General features: G+C 35.1%; 1 protein-coding gene across 1 annotated transcript in view; it reads right to left on the bottom strand.

The window, feature by feature from the left end:
- The window catches only part of LOC128995083 (uncharacterized), a 45,840-nt gene continuing 30,814 nt past the window's right edge, over nucleotides 1-15,026 (bottom strand). Inside the window, exons 10-12 of the mRNA XM_054419973.1 lie at nucleotides 14,472-14,678; nucleotides 8,991-9,218; nucleotides 1-355 (exon numbers count right to left, since the gene is read on the bottom strand). Of these exons, the coding sequence (XP_054275948.1) occupies nucleotides 207-355; nucleotides 8,991-9,218; nucleotides 14,472-14,678 (584 nt within the window). The 3' untranslated portion in view covers nucleotides 1-206. The remainder of the gene's footprint in view (nucleotides 356-8,990; nucleotides 9,219-14,471; nucleotides 14,679-15,026) is intronic.

Genomic DNA, 15,026 nt, shown 5'->3' with positions numbered 1-15,026 from the left:
TTTTTTTAATACATCTCTATTGATATTTTTGTTCATTATATTTTGTTTTGCTGAAGCAATAGATTTTCCAGCAGTAATACTTGTAGGAAATGAAATGACTAACGTTGAACATAATTTAACATTATCCTCAAAAAACTCCACAGAGCATTATTGAAATGTAAGTGAGATTTTCTTGAAAAAGGGGTTTCAGAAAAACAATTTTACTATCAAAAGTCTAAGATGGGAGGCACAAACTCCTGACACTTGGGAAATCCAGTCGGAGTTGGTGGGAAGTCGGAGAGTTCTCCCACTTGGATGATAGCAGCCATTCCCGTCTCCAGGTGATAGGCGAAGTGACAATGGAAGAGCCACATTCCTGCAACCAAGGATACTCTGCAATGACTGAAAACATTTTCCTTCTCTGATTAGCAATACAGAAATTTAACATTATTTAGGATCTTGAATCTGTTTTTGTCTTCAGGGAGCGACATATCAGTTTTCAGGATGCAAAACAATATAAAACTTCTGTTTCACTAATCAGTGATGAAAAATTATCGCAGTAATTGAAATAACATGAATAACTATTAATCTAGATGATAGACTTACAGGGTCACAGTGGATTGCAAATCTAAGTTTTTGGCTGATAACCGTGTTGTTGAATAAGCTTAACTAGAGGCTGGCGTTTTTGCCAACTGTTGAATAGTGGGAGGCCTATGCCCCGAAGATGGATAATTGTTACTCATCCACAACGTTGGCCTCTAGTTTAGCTTATATAACAACGCAGTCATCACCCAAAGACCTAGATTTTATAATGAATAACTATTGTTCATTGACTAATAATGGTTTTTTATTACCTGTCGTCAGTTCCAAATGAGATGTTCCAAAATTATCCCCATTGTTTACTTTTGAATTTGTATATAAGTTGAATGTTAATAAACCATGTGTTATGTATCCAAGTATCTAGGCCTACTATTAGCTAAATTAATACCTCTAAATTATCACATGTGTTTACATGCAGTAAAAGGGCAAAAGGTTCCACCTATTGTAAATTTCCATATTTCACATTCTCATCAAACACTGTCATTTATTTAATAAGCTAAATTTATAATCACTGGAAGTTATTTATACAGTTTGAATTATTTTACAAAATTATTTTTCTCTTTCACTTTCAAAAATGTAATTAAAATACTCTTCATATAATACTAACCAATCATAAAAGTAACAGTGAATAGTGACATCAAGAAACCAGTGAACTAATTGTTGAAACAGATGTATGAAATTGAACATCAAGAATCAAGATTTTTCAATTGAGAATAAGTAATGAAGAAGCAAGACAGGAAGATTATTTAAAACTTTTAATTGGTGATTTAACTTTACAGTATTTAAAATATCAAGATTTTTCTCAATTATTTAATACATATCATTTTTACCTCAAGAAATATATTTGTGGAGAAGACTACCATAAACTTTTGGGTGAGATCAAACTGAACTTGTACTTTGCTAAATACTCACATTCCAAAATTTCTATTGGCTTTTGCCGTTTTGAACTTTTACCTAAATTATAATTTTACTAAATTCAAAATTTGAACTTTCTTCTATTCAAAAGTGTAAATTGAACTGTACATAACTTGTGATGAACATTAGGCTTATGCCTATCCAACATCACATAAGCCTACTTTAAGCCGGCACATTCCTAGAACCCTGAGATTAAGAGTTTCATCTAAATTTATAACCCTACTTATTTGTACAATTTGACTAATAAAAGGTTTATTTGTATTCATCATTGTAAACCCTGGACATTTATTTATTATTTATTTACTAAACAAAGGTTTAAGAACTTTACATTGGCGCCTGCAACGTGTGGCAAAAAAGTAGCTTATGTGATATTATCCAATACAAAATAACTTCCAAACCTATCTCGATGTAATAGGCCTAAGTTATGACAACCTAAATTCTAAGCATAAGAATAACTAACCTTGTGTGCACATCCATAACCAGATATCATTCACAACACCTCATCCATATATTGAACTATTATTATTGATCACTATTATACGATATTATGGAAGATAAAGCATATAATTTAAGAAATAGGTCTACTACAACCAACAATGATACTAGCAACCAAGATGCCGTAAGCAACACCGTACATTCTAGTCAAGCAACTCTAACCAACGAAACACATTCAAATACACTAGTAACTATAGACACTACAAATAATGTTGAAACAAGTAACAATTATCATCATATTTTATTTGGAGAAATCCCAGAATCAATTCTTTTTCATGGACTGGAAAGCGATAGAAATCCATTAGAAACAGACGTTGTTGAGGTTAATGACAGTGTAGGTTCTAATCCTAAGATCAAGATGGCGGATCTGGACCTTCAGACAGAAAAAGGCAGTGTGACGTCACTTGACAAAATGTGTACTACTCCAAGCGACCAGAACGACGAAACAGCTGATCTGCAGTTGAATGAACCAAACAAAACTGGCTCACTGACCAATCCAATGAATGAGTCACACCAGCCGATCGGCAACACTAATGATTCCAACATCCTAACACAAATTACATATTTGTTTCGTGAACTGAAACAAGACATAAATCTAGTAAATCAAAATATGAACACAATCAAACAAGACAGTGATATACGCTTAAATGATCTCAAAAATGAACTCAACCAAAATATTAGTTTGATGCGAGATGACCTTCAAAAGGATATTAAATCCATAGAAAATAATGTAAATGCTATCTCACACGACATAACTAATCTCAAATCAGATGTTCAAACCGTAAAGTCTGAAATTGAAGCTATCCACAATACCTTATCTGAACACTCACTCAAAATAAATACTATTGAAATGAATGTTGACAAAAAGATCGAAATTAAATCTCAAGAAATCCGTAATGAATTAAATACTAAAATTGAGACTAATCAGATCACTATTGATCAAAATATTGCTACTTTGAGCAATAACCTAACCCGAAATTTTGATTCTAAATTGCAACAACAGATAAATATATGCCAAAGTAACCTAAAACAACAAAATGACGATTTAGTTACTAAAATCGAAGGACAGAACGAGAACTTGGTCAAACTAAATTCAATAACAGACAACCATAGTTATCGAATTAATAACATGGAACAACAGATTTCCAAATCAACTAGTACAATAACGCCTCTTTATGTTACTTGTCCGGGAACTAACAGAAATTATCTAGACATTAACCCACCTAAATTTCACGGAAAGACACAAAATCCAAAAGAATTTTTGAGTAAGCTTAAACGTTTTTACGAACGGAATGTTGACAATCAGAAATCAAACGATGAGTCTGAACATTTATTGGATGTAATTGAACAATGTCTTGACCACCACGCATCTAAATGGTTTGAGTTGGTCAAATATCAAATAAAAAATTGGACCGATTTCGAGGCAATGTTTTTGAACAAATTTTGGAGTCACGAGGTTCAACGTGGTATCAAGCAAAGAATCGATGTTGAAAAGTATCGACAGGATGGCAGACTATCAAGAGCCGAATATTTTATAGAAAAGGTCTTGACACTAAGATCGATAACACCTCCTTTGACCGATGAAGAAATCGTTGTAATCCTGTCCGACCATTTTTCGGAATTAGTACAAGATGCCAGACGAGTCCAGAATGTCACCACGGTACACGAGTTTGAGCTGCTATTACAACGAGAGGACCTCAAAGACGCTCACCAACGGACCATGACTTCAAAGTCCAACCGCTATGAACCATCACACCCACGTACTCACAATTACAGTAACCAACAGGGTAATCGTAACCACTACCAGCCGAACAGACAGCCAAACAGCCCACCTCGCCCGAACCAGCAGTACAACCATGGCTCTTACAACCAGTCTTCGAGGGGATAAAGTCAACCACAGAACTACAGCAGTGGACAACAGAACATCTACAGGAAAGATTATAATTCCAGAGGAAGAGGAAACTACAACTCCCAGAGACCAAACAACAACACCAACCCACCACACCGTGAAGAACGTCAGTACCCGTCTCAAGAACAGTCCCAAGTATGTTCTGCAATTATAGACAAAAGCAACCCTACTACCGGAACTACCAATTATATAAATCCAAATCATCAGGTTTTAAACTAGGAAGCACTGATGAACCAAAGGCCCAGAATCAACTTTTCTTTGTTTCACCTTGTTCATTACTATGTTTTCTCTTATTCAGAAGATACAACTTGTTAATTTTAAGTATTTTTAATTTTAAGTATTTTCTTATTCCAATATTAATGTTTTCTATGATAATTTTGTTCACATTATTCGAAATCTAGTATTGGATACTCAAATACCAGATTTCTGAGGGGATATTTCCCCTCTTTTCTGTTTGAGATGTTCCAAAATTATCCCCATTGTTTACTTTTGAATTTGTATATAAGTTGAATGTTAATAAACCATGTGTTATGTATCCAAGTATCTAGGCCTACTTTTAGCTAAATTAATACCTCTAAATTATCACATGTGTTTACATGCAGTAAAAGGGCAAAAGGTTCCACCTATTGTAAATTTCCATATTTCACATTCTCATCAAACACCGTCATTTATTTAATAAGCTAAATTTATAATCACTGGAAGTTATTTATACAGTTTGAATTATTTTACAAAATTATTTTTCTCTTTCACTTTCAAAAATGTAATTAAAATACTCTTCATATAATACTAACCAATCATAAAAGTAACAGTGAATAGTGACATCAAGAAACCAGTGAACTTATTGTTGAAACAGATGTATGAAATTGAACATCAAGAATCAAGATTTTTCAATTGAGAATAAGTAATGAAGAAGCAAGACAGGAAGATTATTTAAAACTTTTAATTGGTGATTTAACTTTACAGTATTTAAAATATCAAGATTTTTCTCAATTATTTAATACATATCATTTTTACCTCAAGAAATATATTTGTGGAGAAGACTACCATAAACTTTTGGGTGAGATCAAACTGAACTTGTACTTTGCTAAATACTCACATTTTGAAAATAAAGAATCAGCCTTCCTATCCCTATTAGATTTAACTAAGGCATTTGATTGTGTACCGCCTATCAATATCCTTACTAAACTTAACTTTTATGGTGTTTCTGGCGACTCCTTGAAATTAATTGAATCATACTTAATGAACCGTAAGCAATATGTAAATATTATGGGTGCTCACTCATCATTGTGTGATGTCTCCTTGGGAGTGCCGCAGGGCTCAGTTCTCGGACCATTTCTCTTTATTGTAATAATAAATGATCTTCCCAAAAATGTAGGTGTAAATTCTATTATCTATGCAGATGATTCCACGTTTTTTACTTGTAATAAAAACCTTGACCTCTTGGAGGCCAGAATAACCTCAGCTCAAAACCAAGCACAAGAATGGTTCTCAGCTAACAAACTGCTGTGTAATGAGACTAAAACTCAGAATATTTTGCTCAGTCTTTCACAAAATCAAAACTATCAATCAAAATCAATCATCGATCTAAATCAATCTGTAAAACTGCTGGGAATTCACATAGACTCAAAGCTCACATGGAATGACCATGTAGTAAATTTGTGTAAAAAACTCTCAAGGGTCAATTGTTTGTTTTGGAAACTGAGCTCCATAATCTCTACTGACTATCTGAGGACTGCCTATTTCAGACTCTTTCAGTCTCATATTGCTTATGGTCTCATACTTTGGGGACACTCTGCAAATGTCTCAGATGCCCTGATTCTTCAAAAAAAATTAATTAGAACCATTTGTCAAGCCAGGCCTGGAGATCATAGTAGATGTCTTTTCAAACAATTGAAGATTCCTACAATTATTAACTTGTATATTTATCATGTATTAATATTCACAAAAACAAATCTAAATTCTTTTTTTATTAGACGTGAGGTACACAATCACAATACCAGGAATAAAAACAAACTTGAAATCCCGCAACATAGGTTAACAAAGTTTGGAAATTCTTACATGGTAAATTGTGTTAAATTTTTTAATAAGCTTCCCGATAATGCTCACACCACTCCTCTTAAAGGCTTCAAAACCAAGATGTATCAATGGCTTCTAGACAATCCATTCTTTACTATTAATGAGTTTATGGCCACCAACATAGATAATATATTTTAAGTTTTCAAATTAATGATAAGCATTAACTTTTGTTTGTTTGGATGAGGTTTGCCAATTTTATTAATTTAATGTTTATGAAGCTGTTGTTTGGGTACTAGGCTGGAGTTGCAACTCTTTAGTTTTAATTTAAATATATTTAGATATTATTGATGATTATTATCGATATTATTGATATTATTTGATGTTATTGACTGTATATATTTATGTTGACCATGCCCATCTCATGTAAAAATGATCAACGGCAATAAATATCTTATGTCTTATGTCTTATGTCTTATGTCTTATTCCAAAATTTCTATTGGCTTTTGCCGTTTTGAACTTTTACCTAAATTATAATTTTACTAAATTCAAAATTTGAACTTTCTTCTATTCAAAAGTGTAAATTGAACTGTACATAACTTGTGATGAACATTAGGCTTATGCCTATCCAACATCACATAAGCCTACTTTAAGCCGGCACATTCCTAGAACCCTGAGATTAAGAGTTTCATCTAAATTTATAACCCTACTTATTTGTACAATTTGACTAATACAAGTTTTATTTGTATTCATCATTGTAAACCCTGGACATTTATTTATTATTTATTTACTAAACAAAGGTTTAAGAACTTTACACAAATTTTAGCTTCCGTAGATGCTACATGTTTCGGCGAGATGCCATTGTCAAGCATACAGTCCAGGAATGTACATTAAAAAATCCGCTTGTATAGCTTCGTTTTTGGTTTACACACATGACACTTAACACACGACACATAAATAAATAATACATTTAGTTGGATAGGCCTATCATGGGAACGAAACATTGCCGTTACACGACCGTTACATCGCCGAAACATGTAGCATCTACAGAAGATAAAAATTTGGAACTGACAACAGGTAATAAAAAACCATTATTAATCATTATTACAGTTCCGGGGCTACTACAATGAATTTGAATATTGTTCATTGTTTAGATAAAGACACTCAAACCATTTTTGCACTTTATGGACGATTGCTTTTAAAATATAAAAAGCATAATTACTACAGTGAAAGAAAGTTTTGAAAACCCCAGCACTAAGCAAGAGATGTTTAAGAAACGGCTTTTAACATGCATAATGTGTATATATTTTGATAGCCTCTTTCTACTACCACACACATACTTCTGTTTTTTTAACAAATCTAAAGGTAAACATGAATATACAGGGTGTTTTTTTTTTAACTTGCTTCTTTATTTATGTAAAAACTGCAATAGATAGAAATATGCAGTTTGTGGGAATCGTCTATTGACGTAGGGGCCACAATTGTTGTGAATTTAATGTGAAGTTGGGGCCACAATTGTTGTGAATTTAATGTGAAGTTCCCATTCACCCCCTTTCTCCCCCAACCCTTAACTTAAAATGTTTAAATTGCAAGGTAGGTACCCCTTTTGACATATCAAATGTGAGGGCATGAAAAAAGAAAAAGGATGGCACAAACTAGAGATCTCTACGTTAATCCTATCAAAAGTTATGGCATTTCAAAATTTGACTTTTTTGCCCCCTTTTTAAGAAAACACATTTTTTTCAAATCGCTGTAGCTCAAAAACGGTTATGACGAAATTTCGGGTTGAGAGACAAAATTAGATTTTAAAGTACGTAATTGTCGTCTCACCTGAAATTCCGTCACACCTTAAATTTGTCCAGATAACTTAGTCTACTATGAGATAGTCCAGGACTCTAACGTGTTCATTAATTAATTATCGTTTCGAGTTTATTGGCTCAGAATATTAATTACAACATTAATACATGAACAAGTTAATTGTAACATTGCTTACAATGTTAAGCTTACCTTCAACAAGTGCTCATCATAGCCACTCGAAAAATATGTGAAGCTAAATTTAGAATTTTGAATAACCTATGATGAATGCGATTAAGCCTAATTAATTGGAAACTTAACCTAAACGTGTTTCGTTCGTTATACTTGGTAATCACCAAAGTAAACGTGTCGGGAAAATTAGACTCGGTCGATCACCAGAGTCGATACGGGGTTTCTTGAATCAAATTTACGTAGGACGGTTCGGGGTATCGACTACGGATATCGTTCTGCAAACTTAAATGATTTCCACAGCTGGTTTAAAACAAAAAGCAGTGTGCTCGAACGTGACAAAGCGTGCGGGTTGCGCACGACTGCGGCACAGTAAAATAAAAATAATAAAACTTCTGCAAAAATGAGAATAAACAAAATAAACTCGGTAGCACACTAACCTGATGCCTTAATACCAGGAACGGGGGAAATCTTTAATTGACCAGAATTTCGTAAGTTAGGACTGTTGGATTTATCTCCAAACAGCTGGCGTACTGACGGTTCGGTATCGGGTGGACAACTGACCATGAGGTCTGCTCTTCTGGTCCTTCTTCGCCATCGCCCCTGGCGGCGGGGTAGGTAACTAACGCCCTCCCCTCTGCGATGACGTAGGACCCTTGCCCCTACGATGCCGCTGACAACGCGGGCGCGGCTTACCCCGAACGTAGCAAATTATAATACTTAAGATGAAACTCTTTAAAAATCGGGTTTTTACCCCTTGGCAGATTTTGGGTCGTTACACGGTAAGAGTTAGCAAAAATTTGAAAGAATTTTCATGGGCAGGAATTAAATTTTCTTCAAAACGCTCCAAAGCGTTTTCCGAAAATCGCACCTTAAAAAATCGCCCTACTTCTAAAATTTGTCCATGGGACTTAGATCCTTGAGGTCTTGGGTTCAAATCCTACCAATCATAAATGGATTTTATCTAAGTGATATTGCAACAACCCTCTAGGCCTAGCATTCTGAAGTAATGTGTAAAACGGTTCCGAGCTAGCGCCTTGTCCTAGGATGTAAAGGTGGGACATGAAAATATGGGCAATTTAAATATCCTGGATACCTGGATTGTCCGCCACTATTCTGACAATAGCGTATCCAGTCTCCGGGACTGTAACTGTATCCTTGGCGGGCAGGAAGTTGCTGATGCGGCGACCAGACTTAGAAAGCCTCAGGTCCAGGTCCAGGAGAAACTCCACTACAGGAACTACCAGCTTGCCTTGCTCCAGAATGTAGAAGTCATGTCCGTGGATGTGGAATGGATGAGAAAGTCCTACTGGGGTAGGAGGGTCTGCAAATGATTAGTTAGTCATTTATGATTTGTCAAATTTATAATTAATTGCATCAACTAGTTCAGGAAATATTCCCTATCATCAATTTAGCAAGTAAATTATTTAGGTGAGTCGGTGGCTCAGTCGTTAGCATCACGGACTTCGTGCCCAAGGTAGCGATGTCGTGGGTTCGGATACTAGTCACGACTGCAAACATTTTATCACTACAGTTCACGTTTGTTGTACTGTACAGTTTGGCCAAAGTTTCTGTGCACGCGACCAGATCTGGTTGGATCTAGGTGAGGGGGTTGGCGGGGGTACTTTTGTGAAAACATTTGTGGCCAGCTACTCACTCACCCCTACCCCCAGCACTGCCAATAGCCAGTACCCGTATGTTTTAGTTCGGCTAGTAGCGACCCGTCCACGTGCACAGAAGTTTTGGCCGAACTGTACCAGCACACCCCTTGCTTTGCTGGATAGATGAGTGCTGATAAGCCTCTTCCTTCAATAACATACCTGCTGTTAATTGTACTCAGTTCTTTGTTTAGCATTAGATTTACACTAGTTTTGTAATCCTACACATTCAAACGTTTCAAACATAAAACATATTTTTACTTCCGAGTACACAATTTTTTAAAGAATTAGGTTTTCATGATTTGTGTAAGAGTAGCAGCCTTTTTCCCTTGGGAATGAGTTCAGCCTGACACAAGCCTAATCTGTGTTTCACAATTTGGCTATCAGATGGGTAAGAAAGAGTACTACAAGTGCAGTTGTATCACTTGAGGATGATTTAATCAGCATTTTAAAAGATCCTGTTTTAAAGTCTTGCTCAGATCACTGATTGCAGCAAGGAATTTGATTGTGTTGACCATTTAATTCTTTATCCAGGATTGCAGTGCCTAGGTTTTATTTAGTCAAGGCGTATAAAAGAAGGTGTGTGCACGCGCATCCCCACCCCTCCAATCAGCCAAAATGTGACATAGTGTGAGATGCAAAACAACTTTGTTTACCTTTTGTTTTAAAACAATCCAAACACATAACTTTTAGGGTCTTGTGTGTTTGTCAATACCAATACGCCAAGTTTTCTTGTATTCTAGGTATTGATAGATATAAAAAGAAATTTTTTGCAGCAAACACTGCTAGGCTACTCACTGAAAAATTGCCGTTATTTTGTAGTTTATGCCAGGCCTACATTATTTTTGCCCTTCACTCCATCCAGAAATGATTTTTGGAGTTTGAATAAAAACTTTGTGTTAAAAAAATATAAACACATTTCTTGTTGTAAATCAAATATGTTCAATTTATTTTTAAGTATTTATTTTCCGCTAAGGGTATTCTTAAATCAGAGGGTTTTAATGATATAAAACTTAAATGTAAGAGCTGCAAGAAAGGTATTATGATAAAAACTATTTATTTGTATTTGGATACCTAAAAAATGTATTGCCTGTTAGACCGGGCCTACACTTGTAACCAGCGAGTTTGATTTTTCCGTTTTCACGTGCGTCGCACATGGAACAGTTTGACCGTTGTGCCGATTTTAAATGCAAAGATTTAAAATCCGCGCCAGGCAAAGAACCACGTCAGTCAAACATGACGTAACGCGGAGGAATATGAACTGGAAAAAGGACTCGAACCGTGCCGTGTGCAATCGTCTCGCCGTCACTCGTGGTCCAGTGCTTGCACAATCAACATCCAAGGTCGTGTTTGTCGCTGTTGTAGGACGATTTTATTAATATCTTCATTCGTAGCTCGGAAATTTGCGTTCAGGCGGAAATTATACGTGCATCAAATGATCGCAATTGTCAAAATTTCGCCGAACTGCAATTGGGGGTGTGATTTTATTAGTATTATGTCCAGACAGTTGAGATGCCGGATTGATTGTTCGCGTTCGTGATGAAAATTTGTACATGCATCATATCGATAGCAAATGTCAGTTTCTAGCGAATCGTAGATCGTCGTGACGGTATTTTTAATTGAATCATTAAACGCCAGCTCGAAAAAACAAGAATTAATAAGTCCTACACTAGAAAAAACCGTGACGTGATATTCCGCTCGGTCAGACAAAGTCACAAATCACCACGAGTCAGTTTTAAATGTGAATCTTTTGTCAGTGTGAATGTAAATGTGTCGTCGACATGTGTACGTAAGTAAATGTTTTGTGTTATTTGTGTTTTAGTATTAATATAGTCCTGCCAATCTGCCATTTTTTCACATGTACCACTCGTTTTACAAGTTAGGGATCATGTCTTGTTTGGTTTGAAAAGTTCATGTTTCACTTGGTCTGCTTAGAGCACATGGTCACAAATTCAGGATAAAAATGTTTTATTAAATTTGTCATGATTATGCAAAGAGGTTGTCATATTAGTAATTCTAGTCAATTGATAATTATTTATTAAATTGAATTGAAATGGTCTATTAATTTTAAGAGCAATGATTGTCTGTGAAATTACTATTACTTTGTGTTCTATGTAAAGGTCAAACTCTATCATCACCAGTATTATTATTTACAACGTTTTGTATTTTCATGTATGGGAATAATTTATTGAACAGAGTATTACATTTTTCAATAGTGAGAGTTTGATTGTGTAACGTAAATGGGGGAACAGAGTGCTCGGTCGAAGGCTAGGGTTTGATAAAGGGTCATGAGGATAGACTCCCATTAACTTCATAAAGAGTCATTATTAAATAAAATTATCAAGTAATCGATTCAGTAGTCGATTGGCCCCGTTGCATTTATCAGCAAGGAGTGATGTAGATCACAAACCTACATAATAGTCCCTGTTTGATTAAATTTGTAAACTGGCCAGTTGATAATAATAATAACATCTTTGGGGAGTCTGATGACCTAAAATAAACAAATAAAGTTGTCAAGGCTAGGGTTTCCCGAGACTTTGTATTTTAGATTTAAAAAAACCGCCAATTTGAACTTTAAATTGACAATCAACTCTCTCACTCTCTTTCTCAAAATATTAAACGTTGTGTACAATAGGCAATAGTATCAGATATGTTCAATTTATGTCACAGCTCAATTCTGGTTTATTATACAGTATTTTTACAAATCACCATCTTTTTATTTGCCTGTGTTTCAGCTAGTATTATTAATATCAAACTGGTATAATTTAAGAGGTAATTGGCTTATCTGAAAGAAGTATACAAAGCATACACAAATAATATTGATGATCTCATTTTTTATAAATGAATATTTTTTACCAATCAAGTTTTACAAGTTCATATTTATATTTTTAATATTAAATTGGTGAATTCATGAGTAATCGGCTTAACCGAATCAAGTGTATATATTAACATCTTGAAGTCATACTTTGATAAATATTTTCTGGACAAACAGTTTCATAAATATTTTCAATCAATATTTCAATATGTTATTATTTGCAATTTTACAGTTTTACAGAGAAATCAATTCATATCACAATCTTTCATCTGAACAGACATTTCAATTCATAGAGTGTTCAAATAAACACATCTATTAGTTTTTAAGAAGTGTTAGAATTAAGCTGAAGAAGGTGTGAAGGAGGACACTAATCAGATCTCTCTCGATCCCCCCCTTAATGGACTTCTGGGGTATTTAATTACAGGGCCCACACTTAACATCTTTAATTCCACTGCGCAGCTCTGTAATTATGTGTCCTCATGAGTTCAATAATTAAATATAAATTAAATTCATTTAAACCCCACCAGGGGGCAACTTTTTGTTATTTTCACACCTTTATGGAATATCTAAATTATATTACATAGAGGTGTGAATTAATTTTGTATTTGATGAGAATGAGTAAATATTAAGTAAAGATTATTATTTCTTATTTTTTTTCTTTACAAAAAGTGATAGCACTGCAAATTGAGAGATCTGGTTAAGGAAGCAGATTGGCATTACTACCATGGCAGGTTGGCATTGATGAGGGTATCAGTTGTTATCTTTAAGGTGATTATCCACATTGATCCACATTGATATTTCTGTGTTTGTTTACTTGTTTATTTATTTGTGTCATATTCGTACAGAGATTATATTTATATTTATATTTATATGTGCAATAGTTTCAATTTTTGAGTAAATAGAATCAAACTGAGGTCAATATTGTTTTGCAAACTTCATAATTACATATTTTGAGGAACAATGAATCAACTGAGTCATATTATGTAACCACTGTGAGCGACATGAAGGCTGGCCAACAGAGGTCATGTTCCAGCTGTGGTGGGGCGAGAGTAGAACCTACCCGCACAGACAGGCAGACATCGGGCCGTTCACCACAACAATGTCCCCCACCCCTGCCCACTCCATCGGCAACAGCTGACTGTCGACTGCACTACGGTCATTGAACTGACTGTTGACATCAACTCAGCGCTGAATGCTGGGATTCCCATGGTGTGTAAAGCGTGATCGTTTTCACCATTCAAATTGTTGATGGATTGATGCAGTCTTGGTTTATGATGCAAGATGTCAGTTGACAACAATTTTTAATTTCTCAAATACCGACCTCAAAGCAAAAATTTTATTATTGTTAAAGTTTCAGAGTTTCTATTTTTGTTACGGTATTCAAATTTCAAATGTTTATGTGTAAAATTGTATTAAATGTAAATCAATGGAAAAATGAACAAAAAAATGTGTCGTATGAATGAAGCGTCTGTTGCCACGACAAGCGTCGCCGCGCCGGGGCTAACCAGTGAGACTAGTAGAGAATGCCACACTAGCAATACAAATCATCCGTGTCCATGATCCGCACTACCCCGTCCCCTTCCAAACTCACTACACAGTAAAACAGTCAGGGAGTCAGGTAAAAACTAGGAACTCCTTGGAAAAAATCAGTAAGATAAGGAGGAGTGTGATCACTCCCACAGTCCCATAAGCCGCAATTCCCCGTGACAAGTTTTACGTGCAACGCCCGTGGAATGTTAGGTAGTTGAGAATACTTGTGCAAATCTGTTTGTCAGTCTCGCTGGTTCAGACGTGTTTACTCTATTGTGGCCTGCCACATATACCGTAATCAGTTATATATAACTACTGTAGTTAGTTATATATAGATGACTGTAATTTTAGCCCAAATCCACGTGTAACGCAAGTGAACAAAATTCAGCGAGGTAAGATGAGTGTGTAAACTCTTTTGAAATTGTATAATTTTTAGTCACGTTATTGTGCTCATACATACACAATCACATAGTATAAATAAGAATATAAATAATAAGTCCCGGTTCCAGGTCTTACCATGAGACCTATGGTAGCTTATTCCCTTTATGGAAAATTTGCTTAAACTAATACTCACTTGTATCCAGAAGTATAAACTCGACTATGGATCCCAACGGTACTTTTATAAGGTTGGTACACTGACAAACGTGCAGTGGATTACAGTTAGACTGGTGGCAGAATTGGGAGGGGGGAATATCTTGAAACTGTGTGAGGAGAGGAGAAGATGGCAGAACATTGCTTACGTTGTTCATTGTTGCAATTACGTGGGCGAAGGTGGACGGAACTGAAACAAACAAATTGGAAAAAAATGAATTAAATAACAACAAAATAAATAATTAAACAAATTAAAAAAAAACTTCAAGAGGAATACAAGAGATGCTTTCAGTTTGGAAATTGCAATAAATCATTTTACCAACTAAATATTCACCTCCACTTGACACATTGAGTTTGTTGATTCTCTCAAGCCTTTGAGCTGTGTGATATATTGGACACACAAGAGGAAACGACTAACTTGTATACTTGACAAACAAGCTAGCTTTTGAGAGCTACTCATGAGTAGGCCTACTAGTCAGTGGAAGAGCTCCAACTCAAGGTATAAACTATAGATTTCTAAATGTTGACAAATTCAATG

The sequence above is a fragment of the Macrosteles quadrilineatus genome, unplaced genomic scaffold, assembly GCF_028750875.1.
Source record: "Macrosteles quadrilineatus isolate MER2022 unplaced genomic scaffold, UCM_ALF_1.0 Scaffold_1__1_contigs__length_201487025, whole genome shotgun sequence".
NCBI classification, from domain to species: Eukaryota; Metazoa; Arthropoda; class Insecta; order Hemiptera; family Cicadellidae; genus Macrosteles; species Macrosteles quadrilineatus.
Note: the sequence above shows the minus strand (reverse complement) of the source record. Positions and strands in the feature narration are given on the sequence as shown.